The sequence below is a fragment of the Hyla sarda genome, chromosome 10 (assembly GCF_029499605.1).
Source record: "Hyla sarda isolate aHylSar1 chromosome 10, aHylSar1.hap1, whole genome shotgun sequence".
NCBI lineage: Eukaryota > Metazoa > Chordata > Amphibia > Anura > Hylidae > Hyla > Hyla sarda.
In genome coordinates this window covers 136250922-136266210 of record NC_079198.1, presented here as the reverse complement: position 1 = coordinate 136266210, position 15289 = coordinate 136250922, and the positions used below count along the sequence as shown (strand labels likewise).

The 15289-nt window shown below is 45.3% G+C and overlaps 1 protein-coding gene across 1 annotated transcript; it reads right to left on the bottom strand.

Moving 5' to 3' along the window:
- Positions 1–1603: 1603 nt before the first annotated feature.
- Positions 1604–14580, bottom strand: CHMP2A (charged multivesicular body protein 2A). The gene is made up of 6 exons (XM_056542445.1): positions 14391–14580; positions 9143–9325; positions 7521–7700; positions 6542–6672; positions 2313–2374; positions 1604–2208 (listed from the first exon to the last, which is right to left on the bottom strand). Exons 2-6 carry the CDS (start codon positions 9308–9310, stop codon positions 2087–2089), a joined length of 663 nt encoding a protein of 220 aa, XP_056398420.1. The 5' UTR covers positions 9311–9325; positions 14391–14580; the 3' UTR covers positions 1604–2086.
- Positions 14581–15289: the final 709 nt, after the last annotated feature.

Below are 15289 nucleotides of genomic sequence, written 5' to 3'. Positions count from 1 at the left end.
ACAGTAGGCCCCACTACACTTAAAACAGTATTTGTCTAGAACAGCAGCAGGTGTGTACTTTTGCCTAGTCTTTCACGGGATCTAGGCCCTTAAGACTTTAACAGGAACAAAATAGTACACCACTTAGATGTACTTATGTGGTATGCACTTATGAGGGGAGTACAACATGCTCCACTACGCTTAAAACAGTACTTGTCTACAACACCAGCAGGTGTGTACTTTTGGCTGGCCTTTCACAATATCTAGACCCTTAAGACTTTAACAGGAACAAAATGATACACCACTTAGATGTACGCACAGGTTACACTTAATAGAGGCCAATACGCTTTTAGTCCTCTGCTCACCCTAACTGTCTGGCTACTATTAGCTTTTCAGTTGTTGTACACACCCAAGTTGCTGTGTACTACACCCAAAATTGCACTCTCTCTCTCTCACACAATCTCACTCCCTTCCCTATCAGTGCTTCTAGGCTGGATTTGGGCTTGAGGTGAATCGCTGCTGTGAAAAAGCTTTTCACAAGCTTTTCGCAACACACACTGCTCTCTGTACCTCTCTGCAACAGAACGCTGATGTGACTGGCCGCAATATGGCTGCCGATTATATAAGGCTGTGACATCACAGGGGTGGTTGGCTGCTGATAGGCTGCATGGTGCAAGTTATTCATTCAGGGTCATACTGACGACCCTTGTTTCTGCCTTCCTAGGATTCCTTGCCCCATATCCTCACATGTGGATCTGCAATTTTAGATGCCCTGGAGCCTGGACCGCACTAAATGGAGTTTAATGAAGTGATTTGCGCGAACGAATTGTGGCGATATTCGCATTCGCTGCAAATCGAATTTTTCCTGAAATTCCTAACGTATTCTAATTCGTCAGATTCGAGTCGCTCATCCCTATTCTTAACCCTTCCAGTAATTATCAAACTAGTCCATAAAAATGTGCAAAAAATTCCAAATCCGCAGCATGCCAGTTTTCGGGTCAGGTACACACACTGGAGATGTTTGTTTTTTTGCAGATTTTGCTGCGGAAACACTTTGAAACTGAATCATAAAACAGTAATGATGTTTTTTTTTTACTTTGATTCCAAATCCACAGTGGAAAAAGAGAGTTAACAAATTTGAATAATTTAGTGAGGAAATGAAGACGTAATAAGAATTACAATGAGAACATGTAGCAATGGTCCAGTAGTTTGTGGGTTTCCACCTTAGGGTCTATTCACAAGGCAGAAATTCCGCCTCAAATGAAAGCCCATAAACGTCTATGGAATTCCGCACTCCCATTCACACTTGTGCAGAATTTCCGCACAAATTTCGCTCAAAATCCACAGAAGCGGAATTGGCCAGCATACCCCTTTAAGGAAATATACATATAAATAATTTCAAAAAGTTTTTTTCCCAAAATGCACAGCAGAGGGTCCCTTAACTTTAACAGACAGAGTGGAGTCTAGCTGCTCTCTGCTGACACCTGTCTCAGGAACTGTCCAGAGTAGCAGCGAATCCCCATAGCAAACCTCTCCTGCTCTGGTGAGTTCCTGAGACAGACAGAGGTGTCAGCAGAGAGCACTGTAGTCAGATAGAAAAGAACAACTCAACTTCAGCAGCTGATAACTATTGGAAGGATTAAGATTTTTTAATAGAAGTAATTTACAAATCTGTTTAACTATTTTCCTGGAATACCCCTTTAATACATTTATATCTATACAGACAATATTTAACCATTATGCTCCCGTGACACTGCAGGGACACAGAGGGAGCGGTATAAAGGCTTTGGCTCTCAGACAGGTTTTTATTTACAGAAAACGGCGCCTGCCGCCCTCTGTATGAAAGCGGAGACAGGAACACCAGAAGAAAAAAAACTCGGCAACAAAAAGAGGTAATAATAATATAAAATCAGAACAGTTTTCTTCATCCACTTACTACAGTGTGGACGGGAGCAGAATAGAGGGAGCTAGCGGCCGGGGACTGGAGATACATATCTGACCGCCATCCGGCCCAGAGCCGATCCCCTACAGCCCCATGGTTATCGCAGAAAACAAAAAAAAACAAAAAGATAAAACTCAGAGTCCGTGTAGTGCAGGGTCCGACACGTTAGTCCCGTCGCAGATTGTTCAGCCGCTCCTCCAGATCCGCATCTGCATCGGCTAAAGCGGCTGTGGGTTCTCCTTTCTTGGCTCCGGCCACGCTGAGGGAACCTCCGGTAGCGGGAAGGTCTGCGAGGTGGAAAAAAATATTGGTTATAGGCGAAAGACACATGTACATCCATAATGGGGAGGAACAGGAGGTAAAAGACGGTCAGAGGATGGAGAATACTCACTGGACAGCTCATCGGTCAGAGTCAGGCCCAACTCATCCAGGACCTGGGAGACCACAGCGTCCCTACAGAGAGAGACCACGGTCATTACACAGCACTGACCCCACAAACAGCTTAACCCCTAAAAGGAGTCCTCCCACCAAAGACACTTCAGTATTAATGCACAACACTCCATTCACTGCTTTAGCACTCCCACTTATTGCTTAAAAGGGGTACTCCGGTGAAAACCTTTTTTCTTTTAAATCAACTGGTGGCAGAAAGTTAAACATATTTGTAAATTACTTCTATTAAAAAATCTAAATCCTTCCTGTATTTATTAGCTGCTGAATACTACAGAGGAAATTCTTTTCTTTTTGGAATGCTCTCCGATGACATCACGAGCACAGTTCTCTATGCTGATGTTATTATAATAATAACAACAACAACAACAACAACAACGCTTTATTTATTTATTGTTGTCCTTAGTGGGATTTGAACCCAAGTGCCCAGCACTGAAAGGCAGCAGTGCTAACCACTGAGCCACCATGCATCCCTTAGCATATATCTGCTATTCATCTGCTATGCATGGTTGCTAAAATGGACAGAGATGTCAGCAGAGAGCACTGTGCTCGTGATGTCATCAGTGTTCCAAAAAGAAAGGAATTTCCTCTGTAGCATTTAGCAGCTAATAAGTACTGGAAGGATTAAGATTTTTTAATAGAAGTAATTTTCAAATATGTTTAACTTTCTGCCACCAGTTGATTTAAAAGAAAAAAAGGTTTTCACCGGAGTACCCCTTTAAAGGGGTACTCCAGTGCAAAACATTATTATTTTTTATTTTTTATCGACTGGTGCCGGAAAGTTATACAGATTTGTAAATTACTTCTATTAAAAAAATCTTAATCCTTCCAGTACTTAGCAGCTGCTGTATGCTCCAGAGGAAGTTGGGTGGCTCTTTCCAGCCTGACCACAGTGCTCTCTGCTGACACCTCTGTCCGTGTCAGGAACTGTCCAGAGCAGGAGCAAATCCCCACAGAATTTTAAATAGAGGTAATTTACAGACGTGTATTACTTTCTGGCACCAGTTGATCTGAAAACATAATATTTTTTCCTCGTTTACCCCTTTAACATGATTTTGCATCATTCTATTCTGACTCCTATAGCTTTCTTCAAGGGCCTGTCATTTATGTTGCTTTTATTTTCTCTGGGCTATGCAGTCATGTGGGCGGTCCTACTCAGTGATTGACAGCTCTCTCTTCATATGCAGAGTTATACAGAGTTGTCAAACACCGAGTAGGACCGTAACATGACGCCTGCAGACTGGACTGCATTTTCAATGTGACAGGATCCCTTTAACTTATGCTTTTAGTCTCCCTAGGGCGGAGTTTCTCAAGCAGGGTGCCTCCAGCTGTGGCAAAACTACAACTCCCAGCATGGCCGGACAGCCAAAGGCTGTCCGGGCATGCTGGGAGTTGTAGTTTTGCCACAGCTGGAGGCACCCTGGTTGGAAAACACTGCCCTATGGGATTCCAACATGCAACTGTTTGGTCACATGTACAGTACAATGCAATACTAAATGTATTGCAGTGTACTGTTATTTTATCTATGGCATGGTGTAGTAATAGTACCATAATGCCGGGCCTGGAGACCTCACAAGACCCCCGACAGCCATGACAACCCACCAGCACTCAGCAATCAAGCAACAGGCAGTCTGGTGCTGGAGAGGCCCATCCTCTGTCTAACTGTGCCATGGTGGCTGTTGGCTGTGGCGAGTAGAGAGTTAACCCCTGTTAAACAATGGACGTAAATTTACGTCATGGTGACTTGGTACTTAGCGCACCATGACGTACATTTACGCGCCGACATGATCGCGAGCACCGGAGCGGTGCTCGAGTCATGTCCTGCAAGTCCTCACTGCCGGATGTCCGCCATTAACCCCTCCAATGCCGTGATCAATACAGATCACGGCATCTGCAGCTGTGCGGTACTTTGCACGGATGATCGGATCGCCCGCAGCGCTGCCGCGGGGATCCGATCATCCAGCACGGCGGCCGAGGGTCCCCTCACCTGGCTCCGGCCGTGTCCCGGGGTCTTCTGCTCTGGTCTGCGATCGAGCAGACCAGAGCAGAAGATGACCGATAATACTGAGCAGTGCTGTGTCCTATGCATAGCACTGAACAGTATTAGTAATCAACTGATTGCAATGAATAGTCCCCTATGGGGACATAAAAAGTGTAAAAAAATAAAAAAAATTGTTAAAAAAAATGTAAAATTAAAAAGTAAAAAATAAAAAATTGAAAAATCCCCTCCCCCAATAAAAAGGTAAACGTCCGTTTTTCCCATTTTACCCCCAAAAAAGCGTAAGAAAATAATTAATACACATATTTGGTATTGCCGCGTACGTAAAAGTCTGAACTATTAAAATATATCGTTAATTATCCCGTACGGTGAACGGCGTAAACGTAAAAAAATAAAAAAAAAGTCCAAAATTGCTGCTTTTTTGTCACATTTTATTCCAAAAAAATGAATAAAAAGTAAAACCTAATCAAAAGTGGTATTGATAAAAACTACAGATCATGGCGCAAATATATACGGAAAAATTTGAAAGTTATAGGTGGTCAAAATAGGGCAATTTCAAACATACTAATTTTGTTAAAATGGTTTGAGATTTTTTTTAAGCGGTACAATTATAGAAAAGCATATAGTGATGGGGATCATTTTAATCGTATTGACCCACAGAATAACGAAAACATGTCATTTTACTGGAAAGTGTACAGCGTGAAAACAAAACCTTCCAAAATTTGCAGAATTTCGGTTTTTCTTTCAATTTTCCCACATAAATAATATTTGTTTGGTTGCGCCGTACATTTCATGGTAAAATAAGTGATGTAGTTACAAAGTAAAATTGGTGACACATAAAACAAGCCTCATATGGGTCTGTGGATGGAAATATAAGAGAGTTATGATTTTTAGAAGGAGAGGAGGAAAAAACGAAAAAGCTAAAATAAAATTGTTCTGGTCCTTAAGGCCAAAATGGGCCTGGTCCTTAAGGGGTTAAACAACTGAGGGAACTCTGAACCCGGGCACTGCCAGCGAGTGTCAGCTGTAATACACAGCCGGTATTCCCCTATTATAATGATAGCTCAGCTCCAGAGGCTGTTTCCCATTTTCCCGGTGTGGTAAGAGGTAAGTACCGCATCTGAATGTTAGCATTAACAGCTTTGTGTCACTTTCGAGTGGACTTTCCCTTTAAAGAGTACCTGTCACCAAATAAAACTTTTAATATAGTGTTCTGTGTGTAATTAGCAGACAATTTCCCATTCACTTGCTTTTAAAATTATCAACATAAATAGGTTTAAAATGTAATAGAAAAAACGGCCACTAGGTGGCTCTGTTCTGTTCCCTGGCACAATTAATACAGTTTGGTCTCCTCCAGGCCTGGCAGGAGTCCGAACTCCGGAAGTGCTTCTCTGCACTGAGGTTGATTGAAAGCTGCACAGAAAGTAAAAGCTGCACAGACTGGAACCTGCAGGAGAGCCTCAGTGATAACAACACAGACTCAAACACGCACAGAGCCTGAGTTCTTCTATTCATCACTGCTCTGCAACCATGTGAGGGCGGAAGTTGTTCCCCAGCAGGCTTCAGTGATGTCATGGCTGCTGGGAAACGCCCACTTTATCCTGCTGGGAAATTGCACTATGTGAGCAAGAATAAAAAAGGTAAGATACACAGCTTTCTAAAGCTTTGAATTTTTTTTTTTTTAAAGGGCTGGAGGGGTGTTTAGGAGTAGTTACGGAACATAGTCCGAGGTAGTTTAGAACTGTTTATTTGGTGACAGGTACTTTTTAACCACAATCTTTACTATGTTTTAAGGTTGGAGGCTATATCTACAGTGAGGTGAGATGAGTATCTTGCCTCAGGCGACAGATTGCAGAGGTCTATGAAGTGGCTGTAAATCATACTGTCTTGCATCTTCTGCTGCACACTCTCTGTACTGTTGACTTGACGGACCTCATGGCCTGCCAATGACATCTGGCCACAGAAGGCAGTCAGGAGTGGGACTATTATATAGAAGTATAAAGTACACTTTGCTGGTACTGTTCAATGCCGTAGATTTTCTGCACACACGTCTTAATTGGAATTTTTAATGGAGGAGGAGGAGGGGGTTGCCATTTCAGTTTTCACCTCAGCCCTGTATACAGGTTGTTCTATATCAAAAGGATGTCCCGTATTAGGACAGGTCTAGTACTTACGTTTCCTCTTCATCATCCTCATCGCCCATGGCATCGTCAATGGCGTCGTTCATCATCTCTTCCTTCATGTCCATTATTTCTGATTGTTTTTCGAACTCCATCATTATCTTCTGGATCTGCGGAAGCTTCAACTACGAGAAAACGCGGGAAAGACACAAAGTCAAGAAACCGGAAATAACCCTTTAAAGGGGTTATCCAGGAAAAAAACTTATATATATATAAAATACTTCTCAACTGGCTCCAGAAAGTTAAAAAAATTTGTTAAATACTTCTATTAAAAAAAAATCTTAATCCTTTCAGTACTTATGAGCTGCTGAAGTTGAGTTGTTCTTTTCTGTCTAAGTGCTCTCTGATGATACCTGTCTCGGGAAACGCCCAGTTTAGAAGCAAATCCCCATAGCAAACCTCTTCTACTCTGTGCAGTTCCCAAAACAAGCAGAGATGTCAGCAGAGAGCACTGTTGCCAGACAGAAAACAACAACTCAACTTCAGCAGCTGATAATTATTGGAAGGATTAAGATTTTTTAAAAGAAGTAATTTACAAATCTGTTTAACTTTCTGCAGCCATTTTTTTCCTGGAATACCCCTTTAAATCCAAGGTAGACAAGGCAGGAGGAATACTGATCGCTTTAGGAGCCAGGACAATAAGAATTGTCATAGGCAAACAGTGAGAACTCCCTACCTAGCTTTATAGCTCCTTCCATTGTAAGCTGAGATATGGGGAGGTCATACTGTAGAGCAGTGGTCTCCAAAGTGTGGACCTCCAGATGTTGCAAACCTACAACTCCCAGCATGCCCGGACAGCCGTTGGCTGTCCGGGCATGCTGGGTGTTGTAGGTTTGCAACATAGGTTTGGATAGTTGAAGGTTTGGCGGTCTCCAACCTGTGGTTCTCCAGCTGTTGCCGAACTACAACTCCCAGCATGCTGGGACAAGCTGGAGACCTCTGCCATAGACTGATACACGTGTATGCTCTGTACCTGTCTGTTCATGGTGGCCATGGCTTTGGTCACCCCTTTCATAGCTTGGGCCATGGAGTTGTTGGACTTCAGGGTCTGGATCTTAAGGGACACGGCCTGGATGTTTGCCCGCATCATTATGAACTTCTTGACGTATCGCCGCGTGCGAACCAGATCCTTGGCCATAATCTTCACGGCATCCTGGAAAAGACAAACAGAGTCAAGTTATGGAGACAGACATACAGGCAATACTAACGTCTCTTAAAAGGGGACAGGAATCCTATTCTGGGGGTTTATAATAGCACAGGAGCATTATACTAGGAACAGCAGATTTTTATTTTTCCGTGTATGGGGCGGTATGAGGACTCATTTTTTGCGCCGTGATCTGAAGTTTTTATCGATACCATTTTTTGTATTGATCGGATGTTGATCGTTTTTTATTCATTTTTTCATTATATAAAAAGTGACCAAAAATACGCTATTTTGGACTTTGGAATTTTTTTGCGCGTACGCCATTGACCGTGCGGTTTAATTAATGAGATTTTTTTTATAGTTTGGACATTTATGCACACGGCGATATCATATATGTTTATTTTTATTTACATGATTTTATTTATTTTTTTTTTAAATGGGAAAAGGGGGGTGATTTGGACTTTTATTAGGGAAAGGGTTAAATCACATTTATTAACTTTTTTTACACTTTTTTTTTGCAGTGTTATAGCTCCCATAGGGGGCTATAACATTGCATACACTGATTGCCAGCACTGTTCACTGCAAAGCCTTTGCATAGCTTTGCATTGATCAGTGTTATCGGCGGTCGATTGCTCCAGCCTGAATCTCAGGCTTGGAGCAATCAATCGCCCATCGGACGCACCGGAGGAAGGGGAGTGACCCTCCACTCACGTCCTAGCTGATCGGGACACCACATTTTCACTGCGGTGGTCCCGATCAGCCCCTGAGCAGCCGGGAAGCTTTTACTTTTGTTTTAGACGCGGCGTTCAAAGTTGAAAAGTCAAAAGAGTTAATAGCACGCGGCACAGCGATTGCTGCCACGCGCTATTAGTCCCGGCTTCAGTTACATGCCAGGACTGACCCGATATGACGCAGGGTCACCGCGTGACCCCGCGTTTTATCGCGGGAGCCGTCCACGGATGTAAATATACGTCCGTGGTCGTAAAGGGGGTTTAGATTTTTTAATAGAAGTAATTTACAAATCTGTATAACTTTCTGGAACCAGTTGATTAAAAAAAAACATTTTTTTCCACCAGAGTACCCCTTTAACTAACTTTAGAACGGGGCCCCGGCTGTCAGTGAGGAGCGGGTGACGTCTATCGGTAGGCAGCACGCACTTCATTCATTTCTATGGGAGCGCCGGACATGCCCGAGTTCAGGTCTCTTCGTCGATCCCATAGAAATGAATGGAGCGCGTGTCATCTGCAGCATGCGCTCCTCACTGAGAGCCTGGTCCTGGAGTTCACAGGGGGTCCCAGTGGTCCCACGGTGATCAGATACTTATCACCTATCCTGTGGAGAGTTTTGGTTGGAGTTTTCTTTAAATAGATAACAGGGGACAATAGATTCCATTCTCTACCCCGTGTAGCCATGGTTCCTGTACTGTAATAACCTCATAGTGGACCCCTCACCATTTGGCCCTGTTTGGCCATCTTCTTGATGTCGCAAATGATCTTCTTCTCTTGCTGCTCCAGTTTCTGCCTCTCTCGATCCAGCTCCCTCATGGCCCGGGTGAGGGCTCGCTGGTTCTGCCTCAGCATCTCCTCAGGGGTTTTCCGGCGACCAAATAAGAAATCCATTGTTGCGTCTTAGATCTGACGGGAGGAAATAAAAAAAAGTTACTGAAACAGAAAGGCCACTTTAGTAAAGGCCACTGCTCATCCACCATTATAGTCCCTGAATGAATATAAATCCTGTGACCCCAGAGTGCAGCACCAAACCCAGTGATCAGCCTTCTGAGGATCAGACTTAGTGCCAATCATCATTAGACTGGAAAACCCAGTGATCAGAACAACGAGGAGCAAGGCCTGGTCACTGGGCTAGACTAAAGATTCAGGATATCAATGCTAGCCTCTCGGGTTCCCTCAGGTAACAGCACCATTGTGACTAAAGGCAACAGAATGTAGATCCTCCAGGGGGTAAATGAGCAAAAAATGATATAATTGAGCAGTGGAGAAACATGTCCTGGTCATATGGATCCAGATCTCTATAGAGAAACATGACCTGGTCAGATGGATCCAGATCTCTATAGAGAAACATGTCCTGGTCAGATGGATCCAGATCTCTATAGAGAAACATGTCCTGGTCATATGGATCCAGATCTCTATAGAGAAACATGTCCTGGTCATATGGATCCAGATCTCTATAGAGAAACATGTCCTGGTCAGATGGATCCAGATCTCTATAGAGAAACATGACCTGGTCAGATGGATACAGATCTCTATAGAGAAACATGACCTGGTCAGATGGATCCAGATCTCTGTAGAGAAACATGACCTGGTCAGATGGATCCAGATCTCTATAGAGAAACAAGTTCTGGTCAGATGGATCCAGATCTCTATAGAGAAACAAGTTCTGGTCAGATGGATCCAGATCTCTATGCAGAAACATGACCTGGTCAGATGGATCCAGATCTCTATGCAGAAACATGGCCTGGTCAGATGGATCCAGATCTCTATAGAGAAACATGACCTGGTCAGATGGATCCAGATCTCTATAGAGAAACATGACCTGGTCAGATGGATCCAGATCTCTATAGAGAAACATGACCTGGTCAGATGGATACAGATCTCTATAGAGAAACATGACCTGGTCAGATGGATCCAGATCTCTGTAGAGAAACATGACCTGGTCAGATGGATCCAGATCTCTATAGAGAAACAAGTTCTGGTCAGATGGATCCAGATCTCTATAGAGAAACAAGTTCTGGTCAGATGGATCCAGATCTCTATGCAGAAACATGACCTGGTCAGATGGATCCAGATCTCTATGCAGAAACATGACCTGGTCAGATGGATCCAGATCTCTATAGAGAAACATGGCCTGGTCAGATGGATCCAGATCTCTATAGAGAAACATGTCCTGGTCAGATGGATCCAGATCTCTATAGAGAAACATGGCTTGGTCAGATGGATCCAGATCTCTATAGAGAAACATGGCCTGGTCAGATGGATCCAGATCACTGTGGAGAAACATGGCCTGGTCAGATGGATCCAGATCTCTATAGAGAAACATGTCCTGGTCAGATGGATCCAGATCTCTATAGAGAAACATGGCCTGGTCAGATGGATCCAGATCTCTATAGAGGAACATGTCCTGGTCAGATGGATCCAGATCTCTATAGAGAAACATGGCCTGGTAAGATGGATCCAGATCTCTATAGAGAAACATGGCCTGGTCAGATGGATCCAGATCACTGTGGAGAAACATGGCCTGGTCAGATGGATCCAGATCTCTATAGAGAAACATGTCCTGGTCAGATGGATCCAGATCTCTATAGAGAAACATGGCCTGGTCAGATGGATCCAGATCTCTATAGAGGAACATGTCCTGGTCAGATGGATCCAGATCTCTATAGAGAAACATGGCCTGGTCAGATGGATCCAGATCTCTATAGAGAAACATGGCCTGGTCAGATGGATCCAGATCTCTATAGAGAAACATGACCTGGTCAGATGGATCCAGATCTCTATAAAGAAACATGTCCTGGTCAGATGGATCCAGATCTCTATAGAGAAACATGTCCTGGTTATATGGATCCAGATCTCTAAAGAGGAACATGTCCTGGTCAGATGGATCCAGATCTCTATAGAGAAACATGACCTGGTCAGATGGATCCAGATCTCTATAGAGAAACATGTCCTGGTCAGATGGATCCAGATCTCTGTGGAGAAACATGTCCTGGTCAGATGGATCCAGATCTCTATAGAGAAACATGACCTGGTCAGATGGATCCAGATCTCTGTGGAGAAACATGTCCTGGTCAGATTGATCCAGATCTCTATAGAGAAACAAGGCCTGGTCAAATGGATCCAGATCTCTATAGAGAAACATGGTCTGGTCAGATGGATCCAGATCTCTATAGAGAAACATGGTCTGGTCAGATGGATCCAGATCTCTATAGAGAAACATGTCCTGGTCAGATGGATCCAGATCTCTATAGAGAAACATGGCCTGGTCAGATTGATCCAGATCTCTATAGAGAAACAAGGCCTGGTCAAATGGATCCAGATCTCTATAGAGAAACATGACCTGGTCAGATTGATCCAGATCTCTATAGAGAAACAAGGCCTGGTCAAATGGATCCAGATCTCTATAGAGAAACATGGTCTGGTCAGATGGATCCAGATCTCTATAGAGAAACATGTCCTGGTCAGATGGATCCAGATCTCTATAGAGAAACATGGCCTGGTCAGATTGATCCAGATCTCTATAGAGAAACAAGGCCTGGTCAAATGGATCCAGATCTCTATAGAGAAACATGGCCTGGTCAGATGGATCCAGATCTCTATAGAGAAACATGTCCTGGTCAGATGGATCCAGATCTCTATAGAGAAACATGGCCTGGTCATATGGATCCAGATCTCTATAGAGAAACATGGCCTGGTCAGATGGATCCAGATCAATATGGCAGTGAGTTTTTCTTGGCCTTCAGTCCCCAGATCTTCATCCTATAGACATCTCTGGGACGAGATAGAACGTGGTCGGAGTATGTCAGGAACTCCATCTGATGTGCCGAAAAGCGATCCGGTCCACATGGGCCAATATTCCTGCAGAACCATCTCATAGTCTCATAGTGGTTCTGAAGGACACAGGAGGTCCACCACTATTAGGTGGGTCACCAGTATCGATGTGTCCCCATGACAACGCTTCCTTCTCATCCTGTGGATCCAAATTACGTTCTAGAAATAATTACAATGGGAATGGAGACGCTGATGAGGACGGTGATAGGGATGTGAAGAATGTGGAATGAAGCTGGAGCAGTGGTCTCCAAAACTGTGGACCTCCAGCTGTTGCAAAACTACAACTCCCAGCATGCCTGGACAGCCAACGGCTGTCCAGGCATGCTGAGAGTTGTAGTTTTGCAGCAGCTGGAGGCAGCCTGGTTGAAGAGCACAGAACCATAAATATTACCACGGCCATGTCAACCCTTCCTTAAAGGGGTCTTCTCGTAAAGTTGTGCATATTGTGCGGGGTGCCATGTTCTTTGAGGACCTTTTGCCTTTTTTCCATCTGCCCCCTCCCCCACTGGTAACTAGGATGAAGGGCGCCATGGACCGGAGTCATGTACACATCGGCCGATCTATATGTCCAGTTGGTCACGGAAATCCCAAATGGTCACCTGAAGGGGGGTGGAGCCTGTTACTAGGCAGCAGTATGAACTCACTCAAGTCTTGGTCATTGGATCTGACGAAGAGGGGGTCTCCGCCCCTCGAAACGCGTTATCCCTTGGAATTTCTTGTATGAATAAATATCTCTCTGCTTCATGAGATACTCGACTTTGTGGATGATCATTCTACATTTCTACACTGAAAAGGAAACGCTTCTCAGCACCGCATATTTTCGGATCATAGATCCCACCTTCCTTCCTCACTAGAATGAAGGACGCTATGGGCCGGCAGCCATCTTCCCAGAGACGGACTAGTCACCTACGCATCGGCCCATCTATACGTCCAGGAGGGCACGGAGATCGTAAGTGGTCACCTGTAGGCGGCGGAGACTGTTGCTAGGCAACAGTATAACCTCACTCTGGTGTTGCCCACCAGTCACTAGGATGAAGGACGCTATGGACCGGCAGCCATCTTCCCGGAGACGGACTTGTCACCTACACATCGGCCCATCTATAAGTCCAGGAGGGCACGGAGATCGTAAGTGGTCACCTGTAGGGGCGGAGACTGTTGCTAGGCAGCAGTATAACCTCACTTGCCCACCGGTCACTAGGATGAAGGGCGCTATGGGCCGGCAGCCATCTTCCTGGAGACGGAGTAGTCACCTACACATCGGCCCATCTATACGTCCAGGAGGGCACGGAAATCGTAAGCAGTCACCTGAAGGGGGTGGAGACTGTTGCTAGGCAGCAGTATGAACTCACTCAAATGTTGGTCACTAGGATGAAGGACGCTATGGACCGGCAGCCATCTTCCCGGAGACGGACTTGTCACCTACACATCGGCCCATCTATAAGTCCAGGAGGGCACGGAGATCGTAAGTGGTCACCTGTAGGGGCGGAGACTGTTGCTAGGCAGCAGTATGAACTCACTTGCCCACCGGTCACTAGGATGAAGGGCGCTATGGGCCGGCAGCCATCTTCCTGGAGACGGAGTAGTCACCTACACATCGGCCCATCTATACGTCCAGGAGGGCACGGAAATCGTAAGCGGTCACCTGAAGGGGGTGGAGACTGTTGCTAGGCAGCAGTATGAACTCACTCAAATGTTGGTCACTAGGATGAAGGGCGCTATGGGCCGGCAGCCATCTTCCTGGAGCCGGAGTAGTCACCTACACATCTATACGTCCAGGAGGGTACGGAGATTGTAAGTGGTCACCTGTAGGGGGCGGAGACTGTTGCTAGGCAGCAGTATAACCTCACTTGCCCACCGGTCACTAGGATGAAGGGCGCTATTACCGGAGACGAACTAGTCATGTAAACATTATATTGGCCATTTAACCCATTGGGGGTCTCCATATCAACAGCGCCAGAGGGTGGTCCGCCTCCATCTCACCCTATGGCGGTTTAGACTATGGCGCAAAAAGTAAACTACAAGTCCCAGCATAACTCTGGCACCAAAAGTATCACACAGGGAATGCTGATACTTGTAGTCCTCCTGCTATAGTGGACCCCCCCCCATAAACAACCTCCCACCCAGGACCGTCACTCACCTCCTTCACCCGTTCTCCGCTTCTCTCTCTCTCTCTCTCTCTCCTCACTCTCTTCCTGTTTGTCCGGTTTGTGACGTCACCGGTCACGAGGGGAGCGCCGCCTCGTCACCACCGGGGAGGTTTCGGTCAGGTTTTAGTTACGACATGACCGGTGGAGATGATAGGGGATAAATGTGTTTACAGAAGATGTCCTCGCTGCGGGGGAACGTGACGTCACCGCCGCCTATGCGCTTCAGTTGTAAGGGGGGGGGGGAAGAAAAAACGGTCTTCGGCAAAATGGCCGCCACACGGGAAATGCTTTTAGTGTTGCCTGCTGTTTGTTCTCTAGTGTTCAGATTGTGGGGACTGTTTGCTAGTTTAGGTAATAGAGAACTTGTGATGTGTCTGGCAGGGGCAGGAAGGTTGGGTGAGAAGTTTATAACCTGAGGTAATGAATCCTAGAGCTCAGTCGATATTCCCCAAGCAGGGTGCCTCCAGCTGTTGCGAAACTACAACTCCCAGCATGCCCGGACAGCCTTTGGCTGTCCGGGCATGCTGGGAGTTGTAGTTTCGCAACAGCTGGAGGCACCCTGCTTGGGAAATGCTGCTCTAAAGGTACAACTTCAATTGTTTTTTTTTTTAACACAAATAGCTAATGGGCCAATCCAGGGCTCAAGTCCTGCAGGAACGTGTGGGAACTGAGTTCCTGCACTTTTTCCACAGCAGGAACACTGTTCCCATTAGCAGGACCAGCCCTTGAGTGGAAATCTTAGGCGAGTTCCCACACTTTTTTTTTCCCCCCAGGACTTGACCCCTGGGCCAATCACATGGCAGCAACTCAAGCAAGCATGCCTCTAGGCATGCAGATATGGTCAAGACAACTCACTGAAGTTCGAACAGGACACCAGAATGAAGAAGAA